This window comes from Myotis nattereri (genome assembly GCF_964212035.1).
Source record: "Myotis nattereri genome assembly, chromosome: 7".
In the NCBI taxonomy this organism is placed as follows: domain Eukaryota; kingdom Metazoa; phylum Chordata; class Mammalia; order Chiroptera; family Vespertilionidae; genus Myotis; species Myotis nattereri.
The window spans coordinates 93,438,964-93,466,244 of NC_138082.1; the positions used below are offsets into that span (position 1 = coordinate 93,438,964).

At 40.7% G+C, this 27,281-nt stretch overlaps 1 protein-coding gene across 4 annotated transcripts in view; it reads right to left on the reverse strand.

The window, feature by feature from the left end:
• Nucleotides 1–743: 743 nt before the first annotated feature.
• The window catches only part of IWS1 (interacts with SUPT6H, CTD assembly factor 1), a 41,447-nt gene continuing 14,909 nt past the window's right edge, over nt 744–27,281 (reverse strand). Inside the window, exons 3-15 of one of the 4 annotated variants that reach the window (XM_081096294.1) lie at nt 22,914–23,982; nt 21,881–22,070; nt 21,274–21,331; nt 15,476–15,573; nt 14,220–14,370; nt 12,807–12,889; nt 11,453–11,582; nt 10,242–10,359; nt 8,313–8,424; nt 7,185–7,241; nt 5,882–5,993; nt 5,279–5,436; nt 744–1,104 (exon numbers count right to left, since the gene is read on the reverse strand). In XM_081096294.1, coding sequence (XP_080952420.1) covers nt 5,308–5,436; nt 5,882–5,993; nt 7,185–7,241; nt 8,313–8,424; nt 10,242–10,359; nt 11,453–11,582; nt 12,807–12,889; nt 14,220–14,370; nt 15,476–15,573; nt 21,274–21,331; nt 21,881–22,070; nt 22,914–23,982 — 2,307 coding nt within the window. In that variant the 3' untranslated portion in view covers nt 744–1,104; nt 5,279–5,307. The remainder of the gene's footprint in view (nt 1,105–5,278; nt 5,437–5,881; nt 5,994–7,184; nt 7,242–8,312; nt 8,425–10,241; nt 10,360–11,452; nt 11,583–12,806; nt 12,890–14,219; nt 14,371–15,475; nt 15,574–21,273; nt 21,332–21,880; nt 22,071–22,913; nt 23,983–27,281) is intronic. The other 3 variants (XM_081096296.1, XM_081096293.1, XM_081096295.1) reach the window with 3 other exon arrangements.

Consider the following 27,281-nt stretch of genomic DNA (forward strand, 5'->3'; position numbering starts at 1 on the left):
TTTAAGGGTCCAGTCCCCACAAGCCTGTCCATTCCAGATGCCAGCTGCCGGTGGAGCCCGTCCCCTCTGGCTGACTGCTTACAAGTCTGAGGGTTCCCATGATGCCCTCAGGTTCAAGAATTCACTAAAATGACTCACAGAAATCAGAAAAGCACTGTCTTTATAGTTTTATTATAAAGGATTCAAGTTAGTAAGATCAGACAAATGCCGACACACAGAGGGCGAGGTCTGGGAGGAAACAGCTTCCACACCCTTTCTTGGTGGGATCAAGGCACATCACCATCTCGGCACATCAGTATGCTCCCCAATCAGAAAGCTCCGCTGCGCTTTGGTGCCTGGGGCCTCACCATTTAGGCACGATGGTCAAGATCAACTGACGCAACTGAGCAGCTACTTAGAATTCAGCACCTTGCAGGTCAGGCCTGCCCGAAGTCCCAACCCTCCACAACAGAGCTCTGAGGTCCTCCTGGTGACTTGACTCATCCTAAAGCCACAGAGGGGCTCACCACAAGTCACCTCATTAGAATCACAAAGACATTCCCATCAGCCAGGAAACCCAAAGGCTTCTGAAGCTCCTGGTAAGGAACCCAGGACAGAGACCAGGCACGTGCCCTGTGATATGACAGTAGGCAGGGCTGAACTTCGGAAGATCACAAACCACTGTCATAGCTAAGATTCTTTCACTCACCAAGAACCAATTTTCACCCCCACTAGTGAGCCTCTAAGACAATGAAGAGACAGCCTTCCAAAACCAGACTGGATTTTATTGTGAAGTCTCTAGAAGTGGGACTAGTATTCCTCTGTACAAAGCCCACACCAATGGTTTTAAGTACACGGAGAGAAATGCAACTGCTAGGACAATATTTGATACAAGCTGAACCATTTACAGATACACTAAAAAAATTTAAAATATCATCTTTCTCCACAGAGTCCATTGCGCATTTCCTAGCGCAGGATGGGGAGCCAAGAAGGTCACAAAGGCATTTTGTTACCCTCGATGCTGATTTTGACCGCGTGTGCAGATCTGCTTTTTTTCCTGATGTCTGTGAACTTCCTCATCTGCTTATCCAGCCGACTGATGCCCTTCTTGGAGGTCCCCTGAAACTGAAAGTGGGAGGGAAATTCAAGAGCCATCACTGAAACACATGCCCCTAGATTAGCTTCCATCTTCGTTCATCAGAAAGTCAGCAGTCAGGAGAGCTCCTAGCTCGGGAATGACCAGACATGCTGTGGTGACTTCCGGAGCAGGAGAGCAAGGGTCCCAGAATGTTAGAAAACACAAGACACCCTCCGTGCAGAGTCATTCTGTCTGTGCCTTATGGGTAAATTTTGTCTCAGTCCATGGAAATCTCGATGCACGAAAGGAGGAGAAATAGAAACTATAATCCTCAATTCCATCAGATTACATTTTGCCTGTATGCTTTTCCCTTTCAAAAACTACAAATGGAGTTGATCACTTGACAGATGCACCTTCACACAGAGCTAAGAAAAGGAGAGTCATCGGAGAAAAAGCTGTGAGTATGATGGCTGGGCCAGAGGGTCAGCAAGGCAAACCCGTGAAGTGGAGCTCTGGCTCCACACCTGGGGGAACCCCTGCTCTGCTCGGCAGGTTCTGTGACCCTGGGCAGGTCACACCCCGGGTCGGCACTGCTCTCAGGACTGCTGGGAGACGTAAATGAGAAAATACCGTCAGCCAGAGGACAGAGCTGGCACTGAGTCAGTGCTCCAAACGTCACCATGAAGATGACTACTGCTGCTTGCAATCAATTAGATTTAGGTTTAACAAGTATATCTGACACAAAAAGAAAAGAAAAGTAAGTCAATCCAAGGGGTTTCTTATTTCTTATATCTCTTCCTGCTTGTCCTTTATGTCTAAAGGTTTGGTTATTACTTTTATATTGTATGTTTTAAAAAGATGTGGTCTCTAAGAAATCGACACCTTTTAGAAGTGCTAAAAAGGTCTGCCATTTGTGTCGAAGATCGAAGATCGGGGTGAACTCTTCTTGCTGACTCTAGGACTGCTAACAATTCCAACCTCTAAGAATCCGAATGGTTAGAGAGAGGTGGGTTTTCCTAATTCTGCCCCTCCTGCCCATGCTTACAAGAAAGTCACCCGTGAAGCTCAAGGCAAAGCTGCTAAAGGCAGGCAGGGCCTGGGAGGCGCTCCAGGGTCAGTGCTGGTGTGGGAAGCTCCTGAGCGGGGAGCCTCCCCAGTCACTATCCTACCTCTGGACTCAAAATCCACACTCAAGCACAAAGCAAGAAACTCTACAAGAGTTTGAACATCCCTGAATAAGAATCATGCTGATCACCAACCCTAGATTTTCTAGGAATATCCCAATTCTAAATATTACTTCCTATCAATCTGAATATGTGGCACCAATACTGAGTCAGCATACACATTCACTATCAGACGAGAAAGAGCTGAGCAACCATCTCTCTACTGAATACCCACTTGGGGGAAGAGATGGAGGGATGAAGAGAGGGGACTTTTGAACATCAGCCATGTGACCTTGGGGTTTTGTCTTCAGATTTCCTTAAGAGGCTCAAGTATCTGACTCCCTTTCAGACAATGTAACCTGATTTATATACTTGCAGTGAGTCCACACTGGATTTCTCCTTGCTCACTCCCAGATCTCCTCTACAGTCTGAGCCCCTATCCCAGCAACTGAAATGCACACACCCACGTCATGCTGAGCTCCTCCTAGCTACAGCTTGGGAGGCTGGTGGCTGCCAGCTGCCCTTACCCCAAGCCTGAACTCACCGAGAGCACTGTGGCTAACACACTAATTTCAACGAGCTAGTCTCTGATTCATCAACTCTACACCACTTCCTTAGGACGGTAAAAGTGCAATGCACTGGTGAACACTTTTATCACAGTTTTACCAGTGAAAAACCAAAAGTAGCCTAAAAGATTGGCAAGATGGGTTTGCTTAAAAAAATTATGGTACAACTATATTCTGACACAACGTCACTAAAAAGGATTTTTACCATGCTAAGTCAAAGACAAAACCCAACAAGGAATACAATATGATGAAGATTTTGCTTAAGAGTTCAAAAACCCAAAACCAGCAATCATGTTTATGTATGCATTTAGAAAAGACCAAAAAGAAGTAACTCAAAATGTTAATGTTAAGGTGCGGTGGATTTACGAGTGACATTAATTTTCTCTGTGCTTTCTCTTTTTAAGTTTACATAAAAGCATGTATTGCTTTTGTCATTTTAATGTTATTTAAAAGCACTACATGGCATAAACTAACATATAAACATACACTGTAGTGTAGGCTACTGCATTATTTAGGAGGAAAAATCAGAAACTATAGAAGTGAATAAGCAAATTACATTTTCACATGATATACTACTATGCAGCCATTATAAACAATAAATCTATAAGGTGATTTAAGGAGAGTGATCAAAATTACATATAGCATAATTTTAATTAAAATAGCAATCGAAAAAAGGCAAAAAATATAACAAAGTGCTTTTGAATAGTGTGCTTTTTCTCTGCACTACATCTACATATTTTCTACAATTATTACAAGAAAAAACTAAGCTTGAAGCATTATGGGAGATATATTTAACACACCAAACTATTATCAACGGTGACTTAGAGGAAAGGAAGGGCAGGACTTTGGAAACAGGGTTATTCTGTAGTGTTTAATGTTTATTTATATAACTTCAAAAATAAAAATGACATACAGGAGTGGGTAAAAGTAGGCTTACAGTTGTGAGTACACAAAATAGACTTTATTTTTGCATTATCATTTACCCATTATTGTATTATCTTCCATTTGAACAACTGTAAGCCTACTTTTGCTTAAACCCCTGTATAAACACCCTGTATAAGCAAACACTTGCATCTGACAGCCATTGCCTCACTCCACTTGTCTTCGTGGGCCATGTTCATTAGTGGTGGTGCAATGTGAGGCCTGAGTGAACATGCAGGAGCCCCTCCTGAGCAGGGAGACAGTCACATGGCTTAAGGACAACGAACTGAAAAGTAAAATGAGGCCACCAGCCCCCAAACATGTATTTTTTCAAGAGCTCCAAAAGCCAGACTCAGGCCTGGATAAATGCCGGCACCTTATGACCTTGGGAGTGTTGAGGATGAAGGAAAGGAAATGCACTAGAAGTTCCCTCTCCTCACGCTGGCCACCTGTCTGCTCTAGCAGAGGCTGGGTCACCTCCTCCCACCACCTCCTCAGCCACAGGGAAGGAAGGCGGGACCAGAACCATCAACAACAGCAGACGAGGGGGGTGGGGGGGCATCCCCCCAGGACGAAAGGCAGGCTTCCAAAGGAAGGGGTAACACAGATCGCTTAAGACATTCCCTTTGCCACACTGTAATTCTCCACTCTCACCAAGGCCTGTATTGGGGAAGAGAAAATAGGAAAGACAGGGATAAGTTAAGCTAAAAAGAAGCAGGAATGTGGGCGGGGCGGGGGGGGGGGGGAGCGGAGGCGGGCAGGAGTGAAGGGATATCGAGGAGCATCGATATGGATAAAAGAAAAAACGGGCAGGAGTTATAGATGAAGTTCATGGCCCTGAACTACTGTTCTTCTACCCGTTATTTATTCTAAAAAATAAGAAAGTAGGCTTTGTTTAGACATTAGCTTCACAACAAAGTGAACTGGCAGGAAGGTGAGTGTAAATCATGGAAGTAGCTGCCAAGGTGGGGTCATGGAGAAGCCACAGGAGGCACCAGCACACTCAGACTGTCCAGAATACACTGCGGTGAAGGCGCTCTGTCACTCTCAGAGCACGGCAGGTCAGTGAGACCGGCTTCACGAAAGTTCCAAAGTCTATTTCCAACCACATATCAAATATGCAGTCATCAAATTTATCTCTTACATAGTGTCAGGCTTTATGCCATGAGTTCTCAAATGCATGTTGCTAAGCCACTGACAGTAGCAAAAGAAGCCACATCCCTCCCACCAAGAAGTTACTAACTGGTTTCTATGCCTGTAACACAGACCACTATGGCCCTAGGCCCTAACAAAGTCCTTTTAATAAAAACGGGCACAGTCAAGACCAAAATGCTTCCCAGGGAAGGGACTGTCTGTGGGTCTCTAGGGTGCCAGTAAAGGAGGAGTCCACTTCCATGTCAATTTCCAGGTGTTCAGGAAGACCTCAATGTCACTCAGCGCCTGTTAGGGTCATTACTTCAGAAACTAAAAGTGGGCCTGGGCTTGTCTGGCTAAGCAAACACACACACACGTCCTCACTTCAGCTACTGACAATTCAAGCACATGCACAGAGCACGCCTCCTTGGGGATACCTCCTGGACACGCTCTGGCAGGGCCAGGCCTACAGGGGCATCCTGTTGCCTTCAATGCTGAACTTGACAGCACGGTGCACTCTGCTGAGTCGTTTCTGTTCGGCAAACCGCCTCTTATGCTTTTCCAATCGGTTTAGGCCCTTTTTAAGAATACCAGGCTAGAAAGAACGGTTGGAATGGAGAATAAAAAAAGATTACTGAAAAGCAATGAAGATCACTGAGCAGTATTTACAGTGATGGCAGAGGAAGTATCTACTCTAAATATTTCACAACAGAATTACTTAAAAAAGTGGAGAGGAAGGAAGGGGAAACTGCAGAAGCAGGTGAGTTCTGATTCTCATAGTTAAAAAAAAATGACCGTATCAGAACACTAGGTCCAAGATTTGGTTGAAATAAAGGGATAAATAAGAAAAATATTGACTTGATAATGTTACTTTAAGTCTGAAGTAAAGCTCATTAGCAACACGTGGCCTGGCTGGATAGAAGAGCAGAGAACAGCTCTCTTGAAATCAGATAAATCTCAAGAGCAGTTATTCAACATGAACTAAAAGATAAAATAGTAATTGGCATGAGATCCACCTTGCTGTTCCCCTGCTTGCTTACCCTGGACGACTCCATTTCCACATTCCACTTGGGCCTGACAACATAGTCCTTGTTTGAGGGCATTGGCACCCTCGCGCGGGCACAGAATCCGGGATCTCCAGGTCTGAGGGCCCTGAGAAGAGAATGTTTTATGTAGCAACCACGTCTGGGCCCATCCCATTCAGACAAACACCTGTTTCAAGCCTCCTCTGCCCTCCCAAGGTTACCCTCTGCCCCGCCCCGTCTCAGCTGGCCTCATCCTCACTCATGTTTCTGCACGGACTCCTCAGCTTCCCTTCCAGGGCCTGCTTCCTCCTCTCTTTTTAGTGAACACCAACATCTCAGCTACTTAGGTTAAAATTCTGGTTGGTGTCTTCAAATCTAGCCAGCTCCTCCCCGACTAAGTCACCTACTCCTTGCGATCTGGCCCCTGCAAAGCCTTCTCAGCCTTCTCTTTCCCCCCAGCCTTCTCAGTTTAACCATGTGCTGCCTTCAGTTCCTCCCCTCCAACCCATCCTCCACACACCAACATCAGCATCCAAATCAAATCTGATGACTTCATGTCCTTGCTCAAAAGCTTTCTATGGAAGCACAGAGAAGTGAAAAGTCTTCATTTAGATTTAAAGCTGTTCAAAATTTGGTCCCAATCTACACTTCCAACCTTATCTTCTAGCATCTCAGGCACCACCTACTGCCCAACCACTCCAGTCCAACTGCCATCCCTAAAGTAGGTCTTGCACACACTTACTCCACATCCTTTCTTAAGCCCTCCCTTTATCTATAATCCCCCTAAAAACTTTTTGAGAGCATGGACTATTTTAAATTCAATTTTGTATTTCCAGAGCTTAATGCAGAAGTCTAGGACATAGCAAGCAGCAATAAAATCTATGTTGTTATCTTTTAAGACTACTGCCTTAAAAACAAACAAACTGACTCCAGAGAGAGGAAGGGAGAGAGGCAGGGAGGCAGAGGTAAGAAACACTGACCGGCTGCCTCCTGCACTCATCCTGACCAGGGACTGAGCCCACAAACTGGGCATGTGTCCTGACCGGAAATCCCATCTGCCACCCCTTGGTATATAGGACAACACTGAACCAACTGAGCTACACCGGCCAGGGCTAAAATCTTTACTGAATGAACTATTTCTCAATCTTCCTTGTATCTTCCAGAGCACCCAATACAATGCTTTGTGGCTATTCAATGAATGTTAAACTGAAAAATCATCTCTTGTCAATGTGAACATACATCATTTCATTTGCTATTTTTCTTAAAACAAAGCAGCAAACAGAACAAGAAAGAAATAAAACAAATACAAAGTTCTTACTTCTCCTCTCCTGTCAGCACCTTTTCCAGGTCTCTTCGGGGTGTCTGACCACCAGTGCTGGGAAAAAAGTAATCAATGAAATATTAGGAATGTTAAAATCTTATCCTATATAATAAAGAGCTAATATGCAAATGTCGTCAGGCCCTCATGCCGGCATGGCTCAGACACTCAACACTGGGGAGAGAGGAATGGGGACCAGCCAGGCTGTGGCCCGGGAGAGGGACAAGCCGCCCACCCTGCGGTCCTGGGCACCAGCGGCTGCACCTGCGGCCTGGGAGAGGGACAAGCTGCCTGCCCCATGGTCCCGCGTGCCTGCGGCTGTGGCCCGGGCAAAGCCGGCCCGGGTCCCGGGTGCCTGCGACTGGCTGGAGGGAATCCTGGGTCCCAGGTGCAGGGTGAGGCAGAGACGGTTAGGGGCCATCAGGCCAGCAGGGGAGAAGCTAGGGACTATCAGGCAGGCAGGCAGAAGGGTTAGGGGCGATCAGGCAGGCAAGCAGTTAGTAGCCAGCGGTCCCGGGTTGTGAGAGGCAGTCGGACATCCCCTGAGGGGTACCGGATTGGAGAGGGTGCAGGCTGGGCTGAGGGACACCCCCACCCCCCGCACTAATTTCGTGCACTGGGCCTCTAGCAACTTTGTAAGAAAGAAAGAAAGAGCAAAGTGGAACATCAAACTTAGACCACAATTAAGTCCTTTACAATCGAAAAATAATTCTTAATCTTGCACACCAGGTTTCATTATGGGTGAATGGTGACTGCCATGGATACAACTGTATCCAGTTTATTGATACAAACTGAACCAATATTATCTTTTTCTCCTAAGAATTTGTATATGGGACTGAGAAGGACAGTTTTTTCTGCAAGTGGCCAGCACAAAAAAAGCGGCCTCCAGAACTGTGTCAGAGGCCACACTCCACCAGATCAAGCCAGAAGTCTGGGAGGGTGTGGGCCTTCACTTACACACTGTCCCACAGAAATTAAGAGGGTATTGTGAGCTACAGATACATCAAGCCGAGAGGAAAGACAAAATCCTATCATCTTAGCAGGTTTCCTAATGATCTTATTTACAAAAACGCCAAGTTACTATAACAATAACATCGACTCCACTTCCTCATACCTGTTCCCTCATACCTGCTCATTCTTCGTCGCTGAGGCATTTGCTCTAGGTCTCTCTGCTCCCTCTCTTCTCTCGTCATGCCTTTGTAATTTGAGGTAAGACCAAATATAGGCCGAGACCATTCATCTGTAACCAGGAAAACACAATTATTTAGTACACGGAGTTGCATTCCTCCTACCATGTCTTGAAATAGTCACACTCTAGTGTTATGCTATATTCTAGGTATTTAGAATATTCTTTCCTTAAGGATACCATTATCTCAGGACCATTCATAGGATAAACGCGGCCTAATACCAACATTACAAGTAGCTCCAGCTGATTCAGAAAATTCAGTATAAAAAGGTCACCAGCCGTTTGAGAGTAATTCCTGACCCACTTTAACAGTCAACAAGTTGCACTGTCATTTCATAAAGACAGTCTAATTTCTAATTTACTATATTCAAAATGAGAAAATCTGGCCCGGCAGGCATGGCTCAGTGGTTGAGCATCGACCTATGAACCAGGAAGTCACAGTTCAATTCCCAGTCAGAGAACATGTGTGGGTTGAGGGCTTGATCCCCAGTGCGGGGTGTGCAGGAGGCAGCCGACCAATGATTCCTATCATTGATATATCTATCTCTCTCTGCCTTCCTCTCTGAAATCAATAAAAATATTTTAAAAGAGAAAATCTTGAAATTGTTCTACTTTCTCATTCTAAAAAATGTTCCCTTGTTACTTGTTAAAATGGTCTAAATCTTTAAAAATCATATTTTAACAGTGCAGCTTTAGGGTCTCTATTCCATTAAATCTAAGAAAGCTGCTAGGATGAACACAAAAAAAAGTACTACAGGCCCACTGATTAGTTAGTAAAAGTCCAAAGGTGCTTTTATTTTGAAACATGATGTAGACTATTGTTGCATTTAATATACTATTAAGGGTTGTCAAACTAATAAGAAAGCAATAGTCTCAGAGGAGGTGGTCTAACTATCTTTGAAAACTGACCTGCCAGCCCTTCGCCTGGATTCAGAATCACTGTGATAACAAGTAGTGTGTATTATTTTTTTAGTGTAAAGGACTCAATCACTGGGAATATTCTGCTTTTCTCAGTCTAGGGCAAAAAAAGGGTCGGGAAAGACTGCACAAAAGCATCGAAAGTTTATTATTTAATAGGTAGTAAATTACAGATTATCAAAGATCAAAGATATAATAGTTCTCTGGTACATTAAAAAATTTAAATTTCCCTAAAAACTTCTGCTACTCTTAAAAAATTCAATAGAAAAATAATTACTATCTTCAGAAGCAGTTGCTTTTTCAGTCTAGTTTGGAAGTTTAAAAATTCCTTCCCAATAAGGAGCACAGCAAGAGTCAAGGAGAATGATGAAAATGCTCGCTTTTCATTCTTAAAACTGAAGGATTTTATAAACATTACAGCAACTGATTAGATGGAGGCTTGAAGACCACTATAAAAGTAACAACAGCAGCAGCAGTGGCTAACGTTTCCTGAGGAGTATATATGTGTGTATGAATATCTATGGCTTTGTATATACTCTCTCATTTAATCTTTACAAAAAACCCAAAGCAAGCACCCATTTTACAGAGGAGAAAACCAGGGCCTGGAGCTGAAAGCAGGAGCCTAAGGATGTGCAGTAAGGTAGGTGGTGAATCCAGGATTTGAAACCAGGTATGACTAATGCCAGGACCAGCATTCCAGTGCCTCTCTCACGACTTGCTCTTGGTCCATGATTAGAAAATGCATCATTTTACTTACTGTACTTAATACTGAGTTATACACTTAAATATACTGAGAAGCATTTTCAGTGTAAAAGTAAAAAATCTGGTACCTATAAGAAGGTACCAAACATTTTTTCTACTCCACTTATATTGATTCTTTTTAAATATATATTGGTACAGATACAGTTACCTTTTACAAAACCATAAACACAACAAAAACCAAATGTACATACTGATGAGTTTCCCTGCCATGTCCTTGTTGGACCGTGACTCCTTGGGATGTTTGTAGAGATACATCACTGCTCGTCCAATCCCACTGTGCTTCAGGGTCTCTTGGCTCACACTAGGCAACTGAGGACATAAGCACGTGCATACAACATGAATCATGCAGAACTGGGAGTCCTGCCCATCTATTCTAGAAGAGCCTCTGAGACCTGGCTCATTCACAATAGGATAAGTAACAAAAAAACTCCATTTTCAGGATCTACAGATACTGAACACAAAGGTATTTTGTGTTCACATCAAGAGTTGAGAGTTCAGCCCTAACTGGTTTGGCTCAGCGGATAGAGCGTCGGCCTGCGGACTGAAGGGTCCCAGGTTCGATTCTGATCAAGGGCATGTACCTGGGTTGCGGGCACATCCCCAGTAGGGGGCGTGCAAGAGGCAGCTGAACCGATGTTTCTAACTCTGTATCCCTCTCCCTCTCCCTTCCTCTCTGTAAAAAATCAGTAAAATATATTAACAAGAAAAAAAAAAAGAGTTGAGAGTTCAGTATTAGTGCTGCGTCCAAGTAAAACTTAACAAAGTGAGCAAATGTGAACTACGCATACTCAGAGGTTAACAGTTTAATACAAGATGCAGCACCGGCCCAGAATCAAATAGATCTAAGTCTGAACCCAAGCACAGCCATCTGTGCGCAATGTGACCTTGGACAAGTCATTAACTTCCCTGAGTCGTAACTTCCTCATCTGTAAATGGAGACAATACACCCACCTTGCAGGCTTGTGGTGAGGAGTAAGAACAACTAGCACACAGGTTTCTCGAGGATCCCCTTAGAAGCTATGTTGCTTGCCCCAGGGGTCACAGCCATGTCAAAGTGGCCCAGCTGAAGATTCTAATGCAGGCTTATTTCTGAAGTTGGTGTTTTCACTCTGTTTTCCTCCCCGCCCCCCAAAACATGCCCACTACTGTACTACGTTACACAGCAACCACAGCTCCTCCAGGATCTCTTCCCTTCCATGCCAGATTCACATGAAGTTTATCAGGGCCGCCTTCATTTATGCTCATTTTATTTTGCTATGTTCCTAAAAACATACTGAATAAAACCCTTCTTCTGGCAGAGAGAACACATAAATACAAGGTAATATAAATATAGAGGTTGCAATAACACAAACCACATTAAATAATTAATGATGCGCGAACAATCAGATCATCTGGCTCTAACCTCTTGTAGAATCTTCAACAGCTCTTCTCGAATCTTTAGTGCTGGCAAACTCCTGTCTGGGAGAGGTGAGAGCCATTCTTTGATGGCAGACATCACACCACTGTCAATAAATGTTTCTTTAAGGTCCTGCCTGAAATAATAATCACACAAAAAAGTCACGTCTGTACATGTTGGTTCTACTATAGCTTCCTTTGATTTTCTTACGTATTTAGTGATGCTTTCAGAAACCCTCCCACAGAGTCAGCCTGCACTCATGTTTACTGTGCCCTATTCACAGACTTCAAAGCAACAGAACATTTACTTCCCATTTTCACAAACACACTTGACAGGCAGATGATTTGTTCAAAACAAAACAAACCCAAATTACACAAGTCAGGTTAATGTTAATATAAATGATACAGACAGTCAGAATAATGAGCTCCAATTATTACAACTATAAAATTAATGCTTAATCTGTCAGGATAGTGATTCTGAAACTGTTTTGGGTGAAAGAAAACTCAGAATTATGCAAGACACCAGGAGGAAAGCATTCGCGTAGCAGGAAAAGTATGCCAATGAATTACTGACATTTAAATTTCATTTTCTGTACTAGAGTCAAGTATGTTAACAGACACCATGACACTATCAGAGGGAGCGATTTTCTAGTAGGAAGTCCTAGGTTCAAGGTGAAATCAAAACTGTTCAGGCATCGCCCTGGCTGGTTTGGCTCAGTGGACAGAGCGTTGGCCTGCGGACTGAAGGTTCCTGGGTTTGATTCCAGTCACATGCCCAGGTTGCGGGCTCAGTTCCCATTGTGGGGTGTGCAGGAGGCAGCTGATCAATGATTCTCTCTCATCACTGATGTTTCTATCTCTCTCTCCCTTTCTCTTCCTCTCTGAAATCAATAAAAACATGTATTAAAAAATTATTCAGGCTCCTCAGCAAAACAATGAAAGACCTTGCTAACAACGACTCATCAAGAAAAGACCCTTATTCCAGAAGTACCACCGACACGGTTCCTGACAGAACAGCCACATCAGCCTTGCAGGTATGTGCTTCACTCTCCCATAACGTGCTGTTCACACTGGGAAACAGCTGTACACTTACCAGACTGAAAACTGTCTATAAAGAACAATATTAGTGGTTTCCATGTTTTTCTTTCATTAATATCAGTTTGCTATCTGTTCCATTTGCATCCGGAATCAAGGTTTAAAAGAAATTTGTGAGACGGTAACATAACTTAGGAAATTCTATTCATTATTGCTCTATGAATTGACAGAAGGCAATCATTCTTTAATATCTCTAGAACACCAGTACATAGTTTGACTATCATTCCACTAAAAGGAAAAAACTTTTTCAATAAAACAATACTTACTTCTTAAGGTGCATAACCACAGTAGGTAATAATGTTAATTTTTTCAGTGCTGGCTTTTTTTGATTATTCAACTGTCTGTCTTCCTATCCAGGAAGAAAAAGATTTAAAAAAATAATAAATAAAGCCATTATTAATAATGAATTTCAAGCATTATAATTTAGAGTCTAAAATAAAGCAGCAATTTTCCTGAGAAACTATACTTTTTCCTACAAGAAAGAAAAATTAAGTTAAAACTGACTTTTGTGTATAGCCCCAAATTCTGTATCTGTCCATGTCAATCAAACCCATACAGCCATTAAAATAGCTTTAACAGCCCTAACCAGTTTGGCTCAGTGGATAGAGCGTTGGCCTGCAGACTGAAAGGTCCCAGGTTTGATTCCGGTCAAGGGCATGTACCTTGGTTGCAGGCACATCGCGAGTGGGAGGTGTGCAGGAGGCAGCTGATGGATGTTTCTCTCTCATCGATGTTCCTAACTCTCTATCCCTCTCCCTTCCTCTCTGTAAAAAATCAATAAAATATGTTTAAAAAAAATAATAAAAATAAAATAAAAAAATAAAAAATAGCTTTAACAATTACAAATTGAGAAAATAATTTTAATTCAAAATAGTGGCATAATTGTAAAGTTTTCAGAGTTCATGTAAGGTACAAAATTATACCTGGGAAAATGTGGTTAATTATCAGAAATAACTTTCCAGCTGAGAGGCTTGTATAATAATGGGGTGTTATTAAAGGAGAGTTTCAGTATTTACTTGGGCATTTTTTAAATTATGAAAAATTTCAAATTCCACAACAGAAAACAAATAATATACTCCTGTTATGTACATTTTAACAACTAAACACACATGGTCAGTCTTATTTTAGCTATTTCTCTAGCTATTTCCCCCTCAACATTGAATTATTTCAAAACAAACCCTAGACACATATCACTGAATGCATAAATACTTCAGGAAGTGTCTCCAAAAGATCAGAACTGGTTTTTAAACATAATAACATAATTTAAAAAAATTAGGGCAGAATTTTAAAGCACAATGAGTTAAATACAATCTCTTAATCAGAGGCAAAAGAATAAGATGAGTTTATAACATAATAAACATGAGTGTATGACTTTTTATATGTGAAGAAAAATTAAACTTTGTGGTAAACCAGCCAAACTGGAAAGAAAATCATTCCTCCATAAAATTAGCAAAGCCATTAGGCTAAAAAGGCACATTTTTACTTAATACTTTCGCCTTTTCACTTTTTCTAAACATGTTACTAAAAAATTAAAATTTTTTCTGTGCTTAAAATTTAGAATAGTAAATGCTTTATTACAAAAAACAAAGTATCTTAAGTGTAAGCAAGGGCTAAGCTAAAAAACAAAAAGCCATTGACCCAATTAAGTGGGAGAAAGATTAAGCTAGAGGCCAACTCACCTCAGCAGCTTCATTCATCTTGACGATCATGGCGCTCACCACATCGTCTGCATCACTAATAAAAGTACCACCATCACGATTACGCCTGCGCTTACCGCTCATGCTCTTTTTCCGCTGCAACATCATCTCAAAATCCGACAGAAAGTCCATACTAAGCAGTAACACAAAAATCAAGTGATATACAAATTGCCTTTTAAATACACACTTCCTTTGATCACAGTTAAGAACCAATATTCTTAATTGTAATTCAATGGACAATTCTCTTCAAGTACAAGTACTTATGACTTGCCTTTACAAGAGCATGTGATCCTGGGTTTTACGTTCAACCTCTATACTACCCCAATTGTTACACACTAAGCTTTTCATACACTATGTGAACACTTGCATGTATCAGCTTGAGAAAGAACATTTCCAATTCCAAGTTCTTGTTCAGGGGGTACTGCCTGCAATTCCATGGTTCAGTTATGGCTGCACTGACTTCTGGGGGAGATACAGCAGTGTTCACTCATTTGGGTGTTTTGTCTTCCATAGCATAAGTAGAAAAAATAAAACCGCTGCTTTTCAGTGGTACAGCTCAAAACGTAATGTCACTGAGATAAAGGTGGACATCTACAGACTTCCTAAGAGCCTCAAAGCTTTATGGCTTTCCCCTGAATCATTACGCTCGAAGAGGAAGTTGACTTGCTCTCTGCCACTGTCATATAAATGAGATGTGATTTATATGTTATATGATAATTTCCAAAGGTATTACCAAGCTCCTTCAGCATGTCACTAGGAATTAAAAGGGAAATATTTTTTAAAGCATTATCTTTACAACTGTAAACAGCAGCTAATGAATCATTCTGTTTGGCACTTTTCAACATACCAGATTGTTCTGAACAGATTAACGGAAGTATGTGAAATACAATCAAGTAATATTTTGCAATTAAGACTTTAGCATTATTTCCATCAGGACCCCAAAATCAACTTTTCTTCTAAAAGCACATTGTTTTGTAAGAGCTTATTTGGTGAGATATAAATGAAGAGCCTGGCACCATAAAACTCCACACATTATGACAGCTGAGAACAGGGCAAATGGAAGAAAAATAACAAGAGCAAACAGTTTACGGACAGCACTGTCATTAAACAGAAGGAAGAGAAAAGGAGCAGATCCCTGCCTAGACCTAATCAGAAGCCAAATAAGAAAAAACAAAGTTTGATAGCCTTTACCTTCATTTTTATAGTCTCTTTAAAAATTCCTTTTAAATAAGACTTACTGTTTTCCTCTCTTTATGTTATCATCAGAATCTGAATCTTCAGCTTCTTTTATCTGTGTTTCACTTTTTTCTTCTTCCAAATCTTCTTGGTTAAAACCCTAAAAGCAGGGTAAATTAGCCAGTTATCACAACTACATTACAGATTTTCTTCTGTGTAACTGCTCTTACTTTTTTGTACTTTAATTGCAATACATTCACAAAGAATGAAAATTAAATAGGTATCAAAAGGTATATGGCAAAAAAGCTCCCTCCCACCCTAGTCATTAGTGTTACTACGCTTTCTTGTGTCTCCTTCCAGTTATAGTCATTTATACAAGCACTTCTACATGTTATACTTACTCCTTTTATTATACAAATGGCAGCATACTACTACACACACTAGGTACAGTATGTCATCATGCACTTTCCACGTCCTATATAATAAAAGTGTAATATGCAAATTGTCCTCTCGACCAGGAGTTCAACCACTTGCTATGCACTGACCACCAGGGCGTGGCGTGGAACATGGTGGGCATCAGCGATGAGACACAGGGAGTGGGCAGCAGTGGAGGCGCTGCCAGCTCCAATGGGCTTCCGGGTGAGAAGGGCAGCAGCAGCTGGGATCACAGGGGCCGGTCAGGCTCCCCATGGGTTCGCGCAGGAGCCAGTCTGTGAGGCCGGCTGGCCAGGAGAGAGCACACTGCCCATCCATAGGCCCATGCTGCGGCCCAGCCCATGGCAACTGGCTGCGCTCACTACATCTCTGCGAGGGGACTCGGGTGCCGTGATTCACGTGGAGGGGCTTGCCAGCCGTGGGCAAACTACGGCCCGCGGGCCGGATCCGGCCCATTTGAAATGAATAAAACTATTGAAATAAAAGACCGTAACCTTTTATGTAATGATGTTTACTTTGAATTTCTATTAGTTCACACAAACACTCCATCCATGCTTTTGTTCCGGCCCTCCGGTCCAGTTTAAGAACCCATTGTGGCCCTCGAGTCAAAAAGTATGTCCACCCCTGGGCTTGCGCAGGGGTCTGGGGGCTCAGGTGCTGCCCAGGGCCCAGAGGTCAGGTGTGGGACCTACCCTTCCATGCCAGACGCTTATGCTTTAATCGCCGGCCAGGCCAAGGGACCATACCCTTGCACAAATTTCGTGCACCAGGCCTCTAGTATAATAAAATCTGGAGACTAAGTCCTATCAGCATAAAGCAACCTTGTTCTTTTGAAGGCTTGGCTATTTCACCACATGTCTGCAACCAGAATTTGTTTATACATTTCCCTACTGACATTTAGATGTGTGTATCCGAAATTTTGAAAAATATTTGCCAAACTGTCTTCCATCAAGGTTATGCCAATGAACTCTCCTTCCAATACCATCTTCATAGGTGATCAAACAATGATATTTCCCAATCTCTGAACTGAAAAACAAAGGCATCTGTGTAGTTTTCTTTGCATTCTGTCATGAGTAAGGTTGGGCTTTTTTCTTTTTATGTTTAGAAGCCATTTGTAATTCTGTGTGAACTCTCAACATCCTATTACTTTATGTTGAGTCTTTGCCTAATTGGTCTGAAAAACGTCTTTAAAATTAGCTCTCAAGTGACAGGAACTGCAGAGCCCATACAGTTTGCTTTTGTTCATGGTAATGTTTTCCAGGCATGATTTTTTTTTAATGGCCAGCTGTGTTGTTTTTTTTCTAGGCATGATTCTTTATGTAATTGAAATAAATGATCCATCTTTACTTTATAGCTTCTAACTCTTATCCATATTTAGGAAGGACTTCCCAATGATTGTTGGGACGTGTGTTTTTCTCAATGAAATGAGTGTACAGCAAAGTTGACATAAACTTTCCAAACTAGAGGCACAGACCTTAATCTTGCACAAAGTTGTTTAAGTTAGTGTAAGCTCCAAGAGGGCAATTTCCAAACAACCTTCGGCAGAGACGCTCTCAAATACTTGCTGATTCATCTAGTTTCACTCTCTTTTGCTTTAGTACTAAAAGTATGATTTCTTTTTTAATCCAAAAACTATTTAACAAGGAAGTTTTAAATTTCTGGGTGGCAAGGGTGTTTTGGTTGCTACTTTTGTTATTAATTTTCAGTTTCATGGCATTGCAATTAAGAAAATGTTGTCTATACTTTGTACTTTTTGTAAAACTTGATTTTAAAATTTATATAAAAATGCAAACCAAGAAAAGTCAAGTCAATCTTGAAGCATAACAACCTTAGAGGACATAACCAACTAAATATAAAAAAGACACTGCGGAAACATCTTGGATAATATATACAGATACTTGATTTATGAGAAAAATGGCATTATACAGTAGTGGGAACAAATGAGCTAAGGTAGGTCAACTGAATATTCCAAATGGGGGAAAATCTTGAGTCTATCTCATACCCACCACACAAAAATCTGATTGTACAAGTAAATGTGAAAGATGAAACAATCAAGCTTCAATCTAGAGAATAACTCAGGAGAATATTTTTATATCCTTGAGGACAAGCAAAAATTTTCTTAGAATTAAAAAGCTTTCAACATAAAGGAAAGGATTGGTAAAGTTGATTTATATTAAAATTAACAAGTTTTGTTCCTCAAGACTCCACTAAGAAAGTAAAAAGGCAAGCCACAGAAGAAATTTTTAAGTTTTATAATCACCCAAAGGGTTTTTATCCAGATTATATATATAAAGAGACTCTTCTGCAGTGTTTTGGTTCTTTCAGTTACATTCCACATAGATTATACATCTGTTATTTCTCTTTGCAGATTATCAATTTTTGTTTTGTATGTACATATTTGTTTTGTGTGAACATGGCTAAGTACAATTTTAAAAACTTCTATCAGTATAAACTGATTATCTTTATTTCAAATAATGTTTTTTACCTTAAAGTCTACCTCTTTACTATTCATATAGCTCTACCAGTTTTATTTATTTATTTTTTGGGGGGGTAATGTTCAGGTAAAGTATCTCTATCCTTTTATTTTCAACTTTTAAAAATCTTGTTTCAGATGAATCTTGAAATTATTATACAGCAGATTGTTAAAAATCTGTCTGACCATCTTTATCTTTAAAAAAATATTTTTATTGATTTTAGAGGGGAAGGAAGAGGGAGAGAGAGAAACATCAATGATGAGAGGGAATCACGTTGCCTCCTGCACACCCAATGGGGATTGAGCCTGCAACCCAGGCATATGCCCTGAGCGGGAATCAAGCCTTCTGGTTCATAGGTCGATGCTCAACCACTGACCCATACCGGCCAGGCTCATCTTTGTCTTTTAATTGGGGCACTTAATTCAATTTAATGTAATTTCTGATATTACCAGTTTAAATCTGTTACCTTACTGTGTAATCTTTTTGGTGGTCATTTAGAGATAACAAGGGGCACCCTAACTTATTAAAGTCTAATGGGCTTTTACAAACATTTGCAAAGGCCTGTGAACACTTCTATTCCATGCATATTCCCAATTTGTTACTGCTGTCATGTGGTTTAATGTTACATATATTTTAAGCCACACTAGACATGACTTGTTTTGTACAGACAACACGCATTTAGACTTATCCACGTAATTGTGTTGCTTCTTCCCTTCCTGCATCCCTGACCTTTCTTTCTGCCTTTAGCACGTCCTCAGTGGGACACAGCTAAGATGAAACGAGGAAGTATTCACTCCTGAAAAGTGTTTTGCGGACATAACAGGGCTCTAAGTTTGCAGTTAGTGGATTCTACTGTTTCTGCTAAGAAATCAGCTGTTAGTGTAACTGTCGTCTCTTTTTCTGAATGTAATTTTCCCACCCTAGCTGCTTTTAAGATGTCTCTTTTCTTTGGTTTCTTGCAATTTTACTGATGTATTTAGGTGATTTCCTTGTTTATCCTGCCCGTAATCTGTAGAAATCCTAGAATCTCTCACTGTATCAATCTGTGTGTCATTTCTTTAAATACTGCTTCGGCCACGCATATTTCTTCTCCTTCTGGGATTCTAATTCACTATGTTCAACCCTCCTCGTGTATAAATTATGTTTTATTCTCTTATATTTTCCATACTAATATATCCCAACACTTCATTCTAAATCGTTCCTTCTAGCCTATCTTCCAGTTCACTCATTTTCTTTTCAAATACATCTAATCCATTAAATTCATTCACCAAGTTTTTAATTTCAGTGACTATATTTTTAGTTCCAAAATTTCTCCTTGGTTCTTTTCCAAATCTGCCTTATCGCTTAAAAAATTATTTGCTCTGGCCCTAGCCGGCTTGGCTCAGTGGATAAAACGTCAGCCTGTGGACTGAAGGGTCCCAGGTTTGATTCCGGCCAAGGGCACATGCCTGGGTTGCGGGCTCGATCCCCAGTGGGGGTTGTGCAGGAGGCAGCTGATCAATGATTCTCTCTCATCATTGATGTTTCTATCTCTCTCTCCTTCTCCCTTTCTCTCTGAAATCAATAAAGAAATATATTAAAAAAAAAATTATTTGCTCTGTCAAAATTTTAATCTTTTATCTCCCTGAACACATATATTTTTAAGGCAATATCTAAAATTCCTATATCTATAGCCCCTAAATCTATTTCTATTGTCTGTTTTTAGTGTTTTCTTTGTAACTACCTATGGAGTACCATAAACTATAGAAATATAGAAATATTTTGAGGCCTACAATGATGTCACCTTTGTCCTAAAGGATTTCTGTTTGTATATGCCAGCGGCCTAAGAACACTAGCCAACAGGTTAAGAATCATTGTGATCAAATTTCTAAGACCAAGGTTCTTACATTGCTAGATCATTCAAAGCTGGCCTAACATCTGAGCAAAGGCTATTTCCCTGACAGGTCACCCCTCATCCTAGGAGTCCATGGTATTTCAGGGTCCTCTGACATCAGCAAGCCTTCACCTCCAATTTTGTCTCTTGAGCCTTGAGGACACCAAAACATGACCAGCCTCTCAGCCTGAGCAGGCACCTCCCAGAACAAGCAGTTCCACACGGTGAGCTTACTTTCTAGGCTGCTGTCTCTCCCTGGATTGACTTAGTTATTCTCCGTCACCTTGTTCCTCTGATGATGAACACAATGGGCTGGACAGAAGTTCCATAACTATTGTGAACCTTTCTCTCCAGCATTACAACGTGCCTTCTGTTATCTCTTACTGTGTTCCTCCCTTTAATCCAACTTTGCCTGTCATTTTTCCTTTTATGCTTTGCAAACGTTTTTATTTCACTTTCGGAATCACTTTGTTCTAGGGCAGGGGTGGGCAAGCTTTTTGACTCGGAGGGCCACAATGGGTTCTTAAACTGGACGGGAGGGCCGGAACAAAAGCATGGATGGAGTGTTTGTGTGAACTAATATAAATTCAAAGTAAACATCATTACATAAAAGGGTATGGTCTTTTTTTTTTTAGTTTTATTCATTTCAAATGGGCCGGATCCGGCCCGCGGGCCGTAGTTTGCCCACGGCTGTTCTAGAGTTTTAAAACATATTTATACATATATTTTTATTAATTTCAGAGAGCAAGGGAAAGGGAGAGATAAAAATATCAACGAGAGAGAATTACTGATCTCCTGTGTCCTGCACACCCCTACTGGGGATCAAGCCCACAACCCAGGCATGTGCCCAGACCAGGAACCTCCTGGTTTATAGGTCAACGCTCAGCCATTGAGCAACACTGGTTGGGCTAGAGTTTTATAAAAAAAAATTTTTAATTTTGAAATAAAAATGTTTTTATTGAGTATATCATAGTTGTTTGTTTCTATTTATTGGAATCACCTATTAGAGAACCACTACCATAAAAGCAAACAAAAAAAAGCAGTCACAAAGAAAGTACTACTTCCATCTTATACTTACTGTAAATTCTTCTTCCTCTTCATCACCAGATTCTCCAAATATGTCTGCAATAAGATTTCTAGAAGAGAAGAAAATATAAAAAACTATTCATTTGCTTTCTTCTTATCTGCATAGAAACCTAAAATCTTTTTGTCACAGGGTATAATTTCATATAGTAAAATGTGCCATTCTCACATCCATTTTAATGAGTTTTGATAAAAGTACACATTTAAGTAAGATTATTCTAATTAAGATGTAGAACAACCCATCCTCCCAGAAAGTTCGCTTGGGGCCCTTTCTAGTCAGTTTCCCACATCAACATCCTAGAGCCAATCACTATTTTGATTTCTATCACCAGATTAGTTTTACCCATTCTTGAATTTCATAGAAGTGAATTGGGACATGTCCTCTCTTGTAAGATCTTATGTTTGAGATCCACCTACGTTGGAGTCTGTATTAACAGTTCAGGAACTAAAACCCTACATCCCCAATGGTATGCAATTAGATAAGATATATTGTACTATACTTCAACACAACATTTTAATGCAAGTGTAAAAAACTTAGAAGACAAACTGTTTTCTACCACCTTATATGAACCCTTGAAAATTCATGTTATTATGTCACTTACTCTTCTTCATTCCCCGACTCACTATCACTCCCAAACAGATCCTTCTCTTCATTTTTCTTATCAGATAATTCTTTCCCTGCTTCTTCTTCACTGTCAGATGCTGTAGTCTTCTCTCTTTTGCCCGATTTGTCTGATATAACATCACTGTCAGAGTCCTCTGCATCAGAGACAACACGACTCTTCTTTGCTGCTGTAGTAAAAGAAATCATCACTGATCTTATTCTGTCACAGTCATTGTATGACTAAGAACAAGTACTTTAAAATGGAAGTATGTGGCAAAAATCAAAGGCCTCCTGACACAGTTTTTAGAATAAAAAAATAACTAAACGTTTCATTCACTCACCTTACAGTTACTTATTGTTCAGGAAAAAGTGGCCAAAAGATGAAAAATGAAATAGCTACCTTTTGGGGAAAATAAGACAAGGCCGATGTACATAATCAGAACACCTTCTATGCAGCTTAGTATTAGCAGAGTTAAAAGGCCGAACATTCTTTTGTGGAGCCCATCGTCCCTGATGGTTACTGGAATGTCTCATCTCCCTTAGTAAACTCGCACATGTGTGGTGCTTTTTCCTTCTGTAACAACTGTCAGGTTATAAGTTTTATGAAACTTACCAAAAAAGGTAAGTTTCATAAAAAAGTAATCAAGTAGCAAAGACTAAAATACTTGGCAGACATGCAATCTCTAAATGAAGAGGTACGCACATATGAGCGCCCGGTCACTGTCCGGATGGCTTCTAGGGCATTAGCTGGCTGAGTCTCACAGCTAACTCTGGTCAATACTTGGGTGTCCATATAAACATAGTTCTTTGAGATATTACCTTCCAGTAAAAAATACTAAATCTTTCATATTCCGATTGAAAGCAGTCTAGCAGTCTAGCTTATTATTTTGAGGCACTCAGAACTTAAGAAATGCTGTTAGAACAACTCAGAAGAAATTACAGATCTAACAGTCCAGAAAAAGAATGCTTTACAGTTATAAGCTTAGATGGTAAGTAAAGCTATGGCTAACCAGCCCAAAATAATTCCTTACATGCTTTCTCTTCTTCGCTATCAGAAAGTACAGCAGCTTTTCGCTTTGCTGCTTTCTCCTCTTCCCCCTCTTTTTCTCCATCTTCATCACTGTCAATTTTTGGCCTTTTGGGCTTTTCCTCCTCGCTGTCAGAACTGTGAAACCGTTTCCTGTCTATATGGCTATCTAAACGGCAGGAGTCATTCTGCATTTCGGTCTCCTCCCCCTTACTCTCCCCATCGCTGTCATCATCTGACGCTGGCTTCGGCTTGTGTCCGGAGGCCTCCTCCGTGTCAGAATCACTGGCAGGCCCCTTCTGAGGCTCCTCACTCTCAGAGTCACTAACTCGGGGTTTGGGAAGCTCTTCATTGTCAGAATCACTGGCCTGGGTCCTTGGCGGGTCCTCACTTTCTGAGTCACTCATTTGGCGTTTGGGATGTTCCTCGTTCTCGGAGTCACTGGCTTGGTGCCTTGGGGGGTCCTCACTTTCCGAGTCACTGACACGGGGTTTGGGGAGCTCCTCATTTTCAGAGTCACTGGCCTGAGTCCTCGGAGGCTCCTCACTTTCCGAGTCACTGATCTGAGGTTTAGGAAGCTCCTCGCTTTCCGAATCACTAACTTGAGGTTTGGGGAGCCCCTCGTTTTCAGAGTCACTGGCTGGGTGTGTTGGAGGTTCCTCACTCTCAGAGTCACTGATTTCAGGTTTTGGAGCATCCTCTGTTTCAGAGTCACTGGCCGGACTTTTGGGGAGCTCTTCAGTCTCTGAATCACTGGCAGGATGCTTTCTAACATCTTCATTCTCTGAGTCACTTGCATGCCCATTAAGCAGCTCCTCGTTTTCAGAGTCACTAACAGGCAATTTCTTGGTCTCCTCACTTTCAGAGTCACTCCCATGGTGAACGACACCCTCATTTTCAGAATCACTTGCAGGAGGCTCTGCATGCTCTTCAGATTCAGAGTCGCTGTCCTTTCGCCTTTGAAGCTCCTCACTTTCAGAGTCACTAGCGTTAAGATTCGAAGGGTCTTCATTCTCAGAGTCTGTCACATGATGTCTTTTGTTGAGGCCATCTTCTTGATCACTAGGTTCATTCTGAAAAATAAAGGGAGAAAAAAAATGAGGAAAGTGCAAAAAAAATGTTTGGCAGTGAAATGTTAAAATTTTTCAACAATTTTTAAAATTGTAGGAATACACTTAAATGTAGAATTCTTGTCCTATTCCTTTATAGTAACATCCTACCTTAAAGAAGGCCATCTATCTGTAAATGGCTAACATGGTTTAGATCCCAAAATGGGTAAAAGGTAACCAGCTTTCACCAACACACATTTATAAAGCATACCCCGATTACTCTATAGACCACTTATAATTTAAAGAGCTAAGACAGTAAGTCTAACTTTCTCACATATTTCTAGCTCCTAAACATAGTTTTCAAAGAAATACGAACAAACATGTACCCAACTTCTTTTAAAAGGGGATTTTACAAAGTTAAAATTATTTTAAGAAAAATAAATATAAAACTTTAAAGGGTCAAAAAAAATGGCATATTCTCCCTAGTTAATCTAAACAAACGAGAGGTGTAATGAACATTTACCAAGTACCTCAGCTAGATACAATGTTAGATTCTCTCCTATTAGTTCATTTACTCTTCACAACAGTACTCTATATGGTAAGAAAACAGGATTGGCGCAGTCTTAATCATACATCTAGTAACCCAGGTAGAAAAGTTAAAGTTTTAGGGAAAACATGACTAATCTAATTATACTGACACGTTACTTAGAAGTAATCTGAAAACATATATGAACTTAATATATGTATTTTACAGCTATCTTCTAAAATGCATAGAAAAATATACAAAATTAAACATACAAAGACACTAATAACAAAGTGTTTTAGGATCTGGGGAATTTTTCCCCCTTTTAGCATCTTTCAATAACAGTGATAATATTCTGGTTTAAAAAGTGAAAGGATTTCTCGGTTAAAAATTTACTAAGTCTATTTACTAAATATTTCTCTTTAAAATATAAGACTGATATTACATGAACTCAATTTCCAAGGAACAAAGAATCTTTAATAATGTATATGCCCACCAATCATGCTATAAAATAAATTAAGTGACAAGAGAATCCAGTGACAACATAAATGGCATGACAGGTTTTCACAATACCTATACTTTAACGGACACATCAGGAGCTGTTGTCTAATGAGGAGCCAGCCAAATAGAACATACCCCTATTATGAAGGTATGCATAATTATTTTGAAAGCCAATAGGAAATGATCTATGAGAGTAAGCTATAAAAGGTGTGTAACAACAGGTTTTACATTAGCTTGTGATGACTGAGTTAAGAAGTTAACTAGATCACTGACGTGGAAAAATACCAGCAGAGGCAACTGAAGCAAGAGGCAAAAGTAAAATTGTAACCGGCTCCTGAAATGCTTTCTATGACATGCCATGACATATCTCTAACACCATGCTTGTGTTGTGACTCTATTTTAGTTGCAAACAACAGAACCATCTCCAGAAAAAGGAACAATCTTTCCAGAATCAAAGTGGGACAGATGACTGAGACTCAGGAAGGGTAGGACAGCTTAGAGAGCTCAGAAAAGGGACCTCCAGGCTCTTTTCACCAGAGCATCACAGAAATGACTAGCTAGCCCCGCTAAACGTCAGTGTCTGGGAGAGAGAGTCCAGTGGGCTACAGCAATACTAGATGCTGTGAGACTCAGCGATTCAATGGGTTACTGCCAGAGCACGGGCACAGCACAGAGAGCCACTCCCCAAACAGAGAGAAACCACAAACTGGGCAATTATCCCAAAACTTACCTGCTATACTCTACCCCAGATTTCCTAACACATGATGTGTGCATTCCAAAACAAGCAACCATTGCAAGAACACTACATATGATAATGATTACAAAACTTATGAATTCCCATCAGTTTTAAGGAGTGTCATTAAACCAGACTATCTATCCATGACTTGTGGCATGATGGGGCGAAAAGGTAAAGAAATTACTGTAGTAAGAAAGTGCTATTTGATAGACTTGAGTTTGAGAATGCACTTAGACAAGACATCATGAGGTTTGGGAAAAAGAATACATTAGAAATCATACAAGCTTACAAGTTATCAACAATAGTCCCTGGCCGGGGGGCTCAGCTGGCTGAATGTCATCCTGTGCCCTGGAAGGTTGCTGGTTTGATTTCTGGTCAGGACACATATCTGGGTTGCGGGTCCAATCCCCACTCAGGGTGGGGGTGGAAGGCAACCGATCAATGCATCTCTCTCTCTCTTTCTCTCAGCATGTCCTTAGGTGAGGATTAAAAACAACAACAAAAAACAATATTCAAGCATTTTAGACTGGTTTCAGATTGAAATTAGTTTAAATTGCAAACTTAAAAAAAAAATCCAGCTCAGCAGGCATGGCTTAGTGGTTGAGCATCGACCTATGAACCAGGAGGTCAAGGTCGGATTCCTGATCAGGGCACATGCCTGGGTTGTGGGCTCAATCCCCAGTAGAGGGCGTGCAGGAGGCAGCCGGTCAATGATCCTCTCTCATCATTAATGTTTCTATCTCTCCCTCTCTATGTCTCTCTCTCTCTCCCCCCCCCTTCCTCTCTGAAATCAATAAAAAATATACTTTAAAAATATCCAAAGTACAGTTTTTTAAGTTAGATATGAGTACAATAACTCAGTAGTAGAAATTGTAAAAAAAATAAAATAAAATAAAAAAATCCCCCTAATAGCCACTGTCAGAGACAATGAGCACTCTGAGCGTCCTTGGAGGCTTTAGAAATGACTATAACACTTCACACCTCCCCTCTTAAAATCATTCACACCGTTGTTATAAATAGCTGCTGGCTATCCATAATGAACAATTGGTCATTTACCGCAGAATACATGCTGTAGTAGTCACCCTCCTCATGGACCAGGGCTACAACACACACACAGAAGCTGATATTTAAAAATTACAAAGTAAATAATAAACTGTCTTAAAGCAAATATCAAGTTGTAAATTTCAAAGTAGTATATGAAAGTCAGGTAGGAAACCTAGTAAAGAACCAAACAACTCAGTTCCTCAAAAAAATATGGAACTGCCATTTGATCCAGTGATCCCACTTCTAGAAACCCTAAGAAACCCAAAACACCAAGCAGAGAGAATGTATGCACCCCTGTGTTCATAGCAGCACAACATCAGTACATGAGCAGATAAAAAAGCTACGGTACATTTATACCATGGAATACTATACAGCAGTAAAAAAGGATCCCTTACCCTTTGAGACAGCATGGAGGGACATGGAGAGTGTTATGCTAAGTGAAATAAGTCAGACAGAGAAAGACAAGTATCACATGATCTCACTCATATGTGGAATCTAAGTAACAAAATAAACTGATGG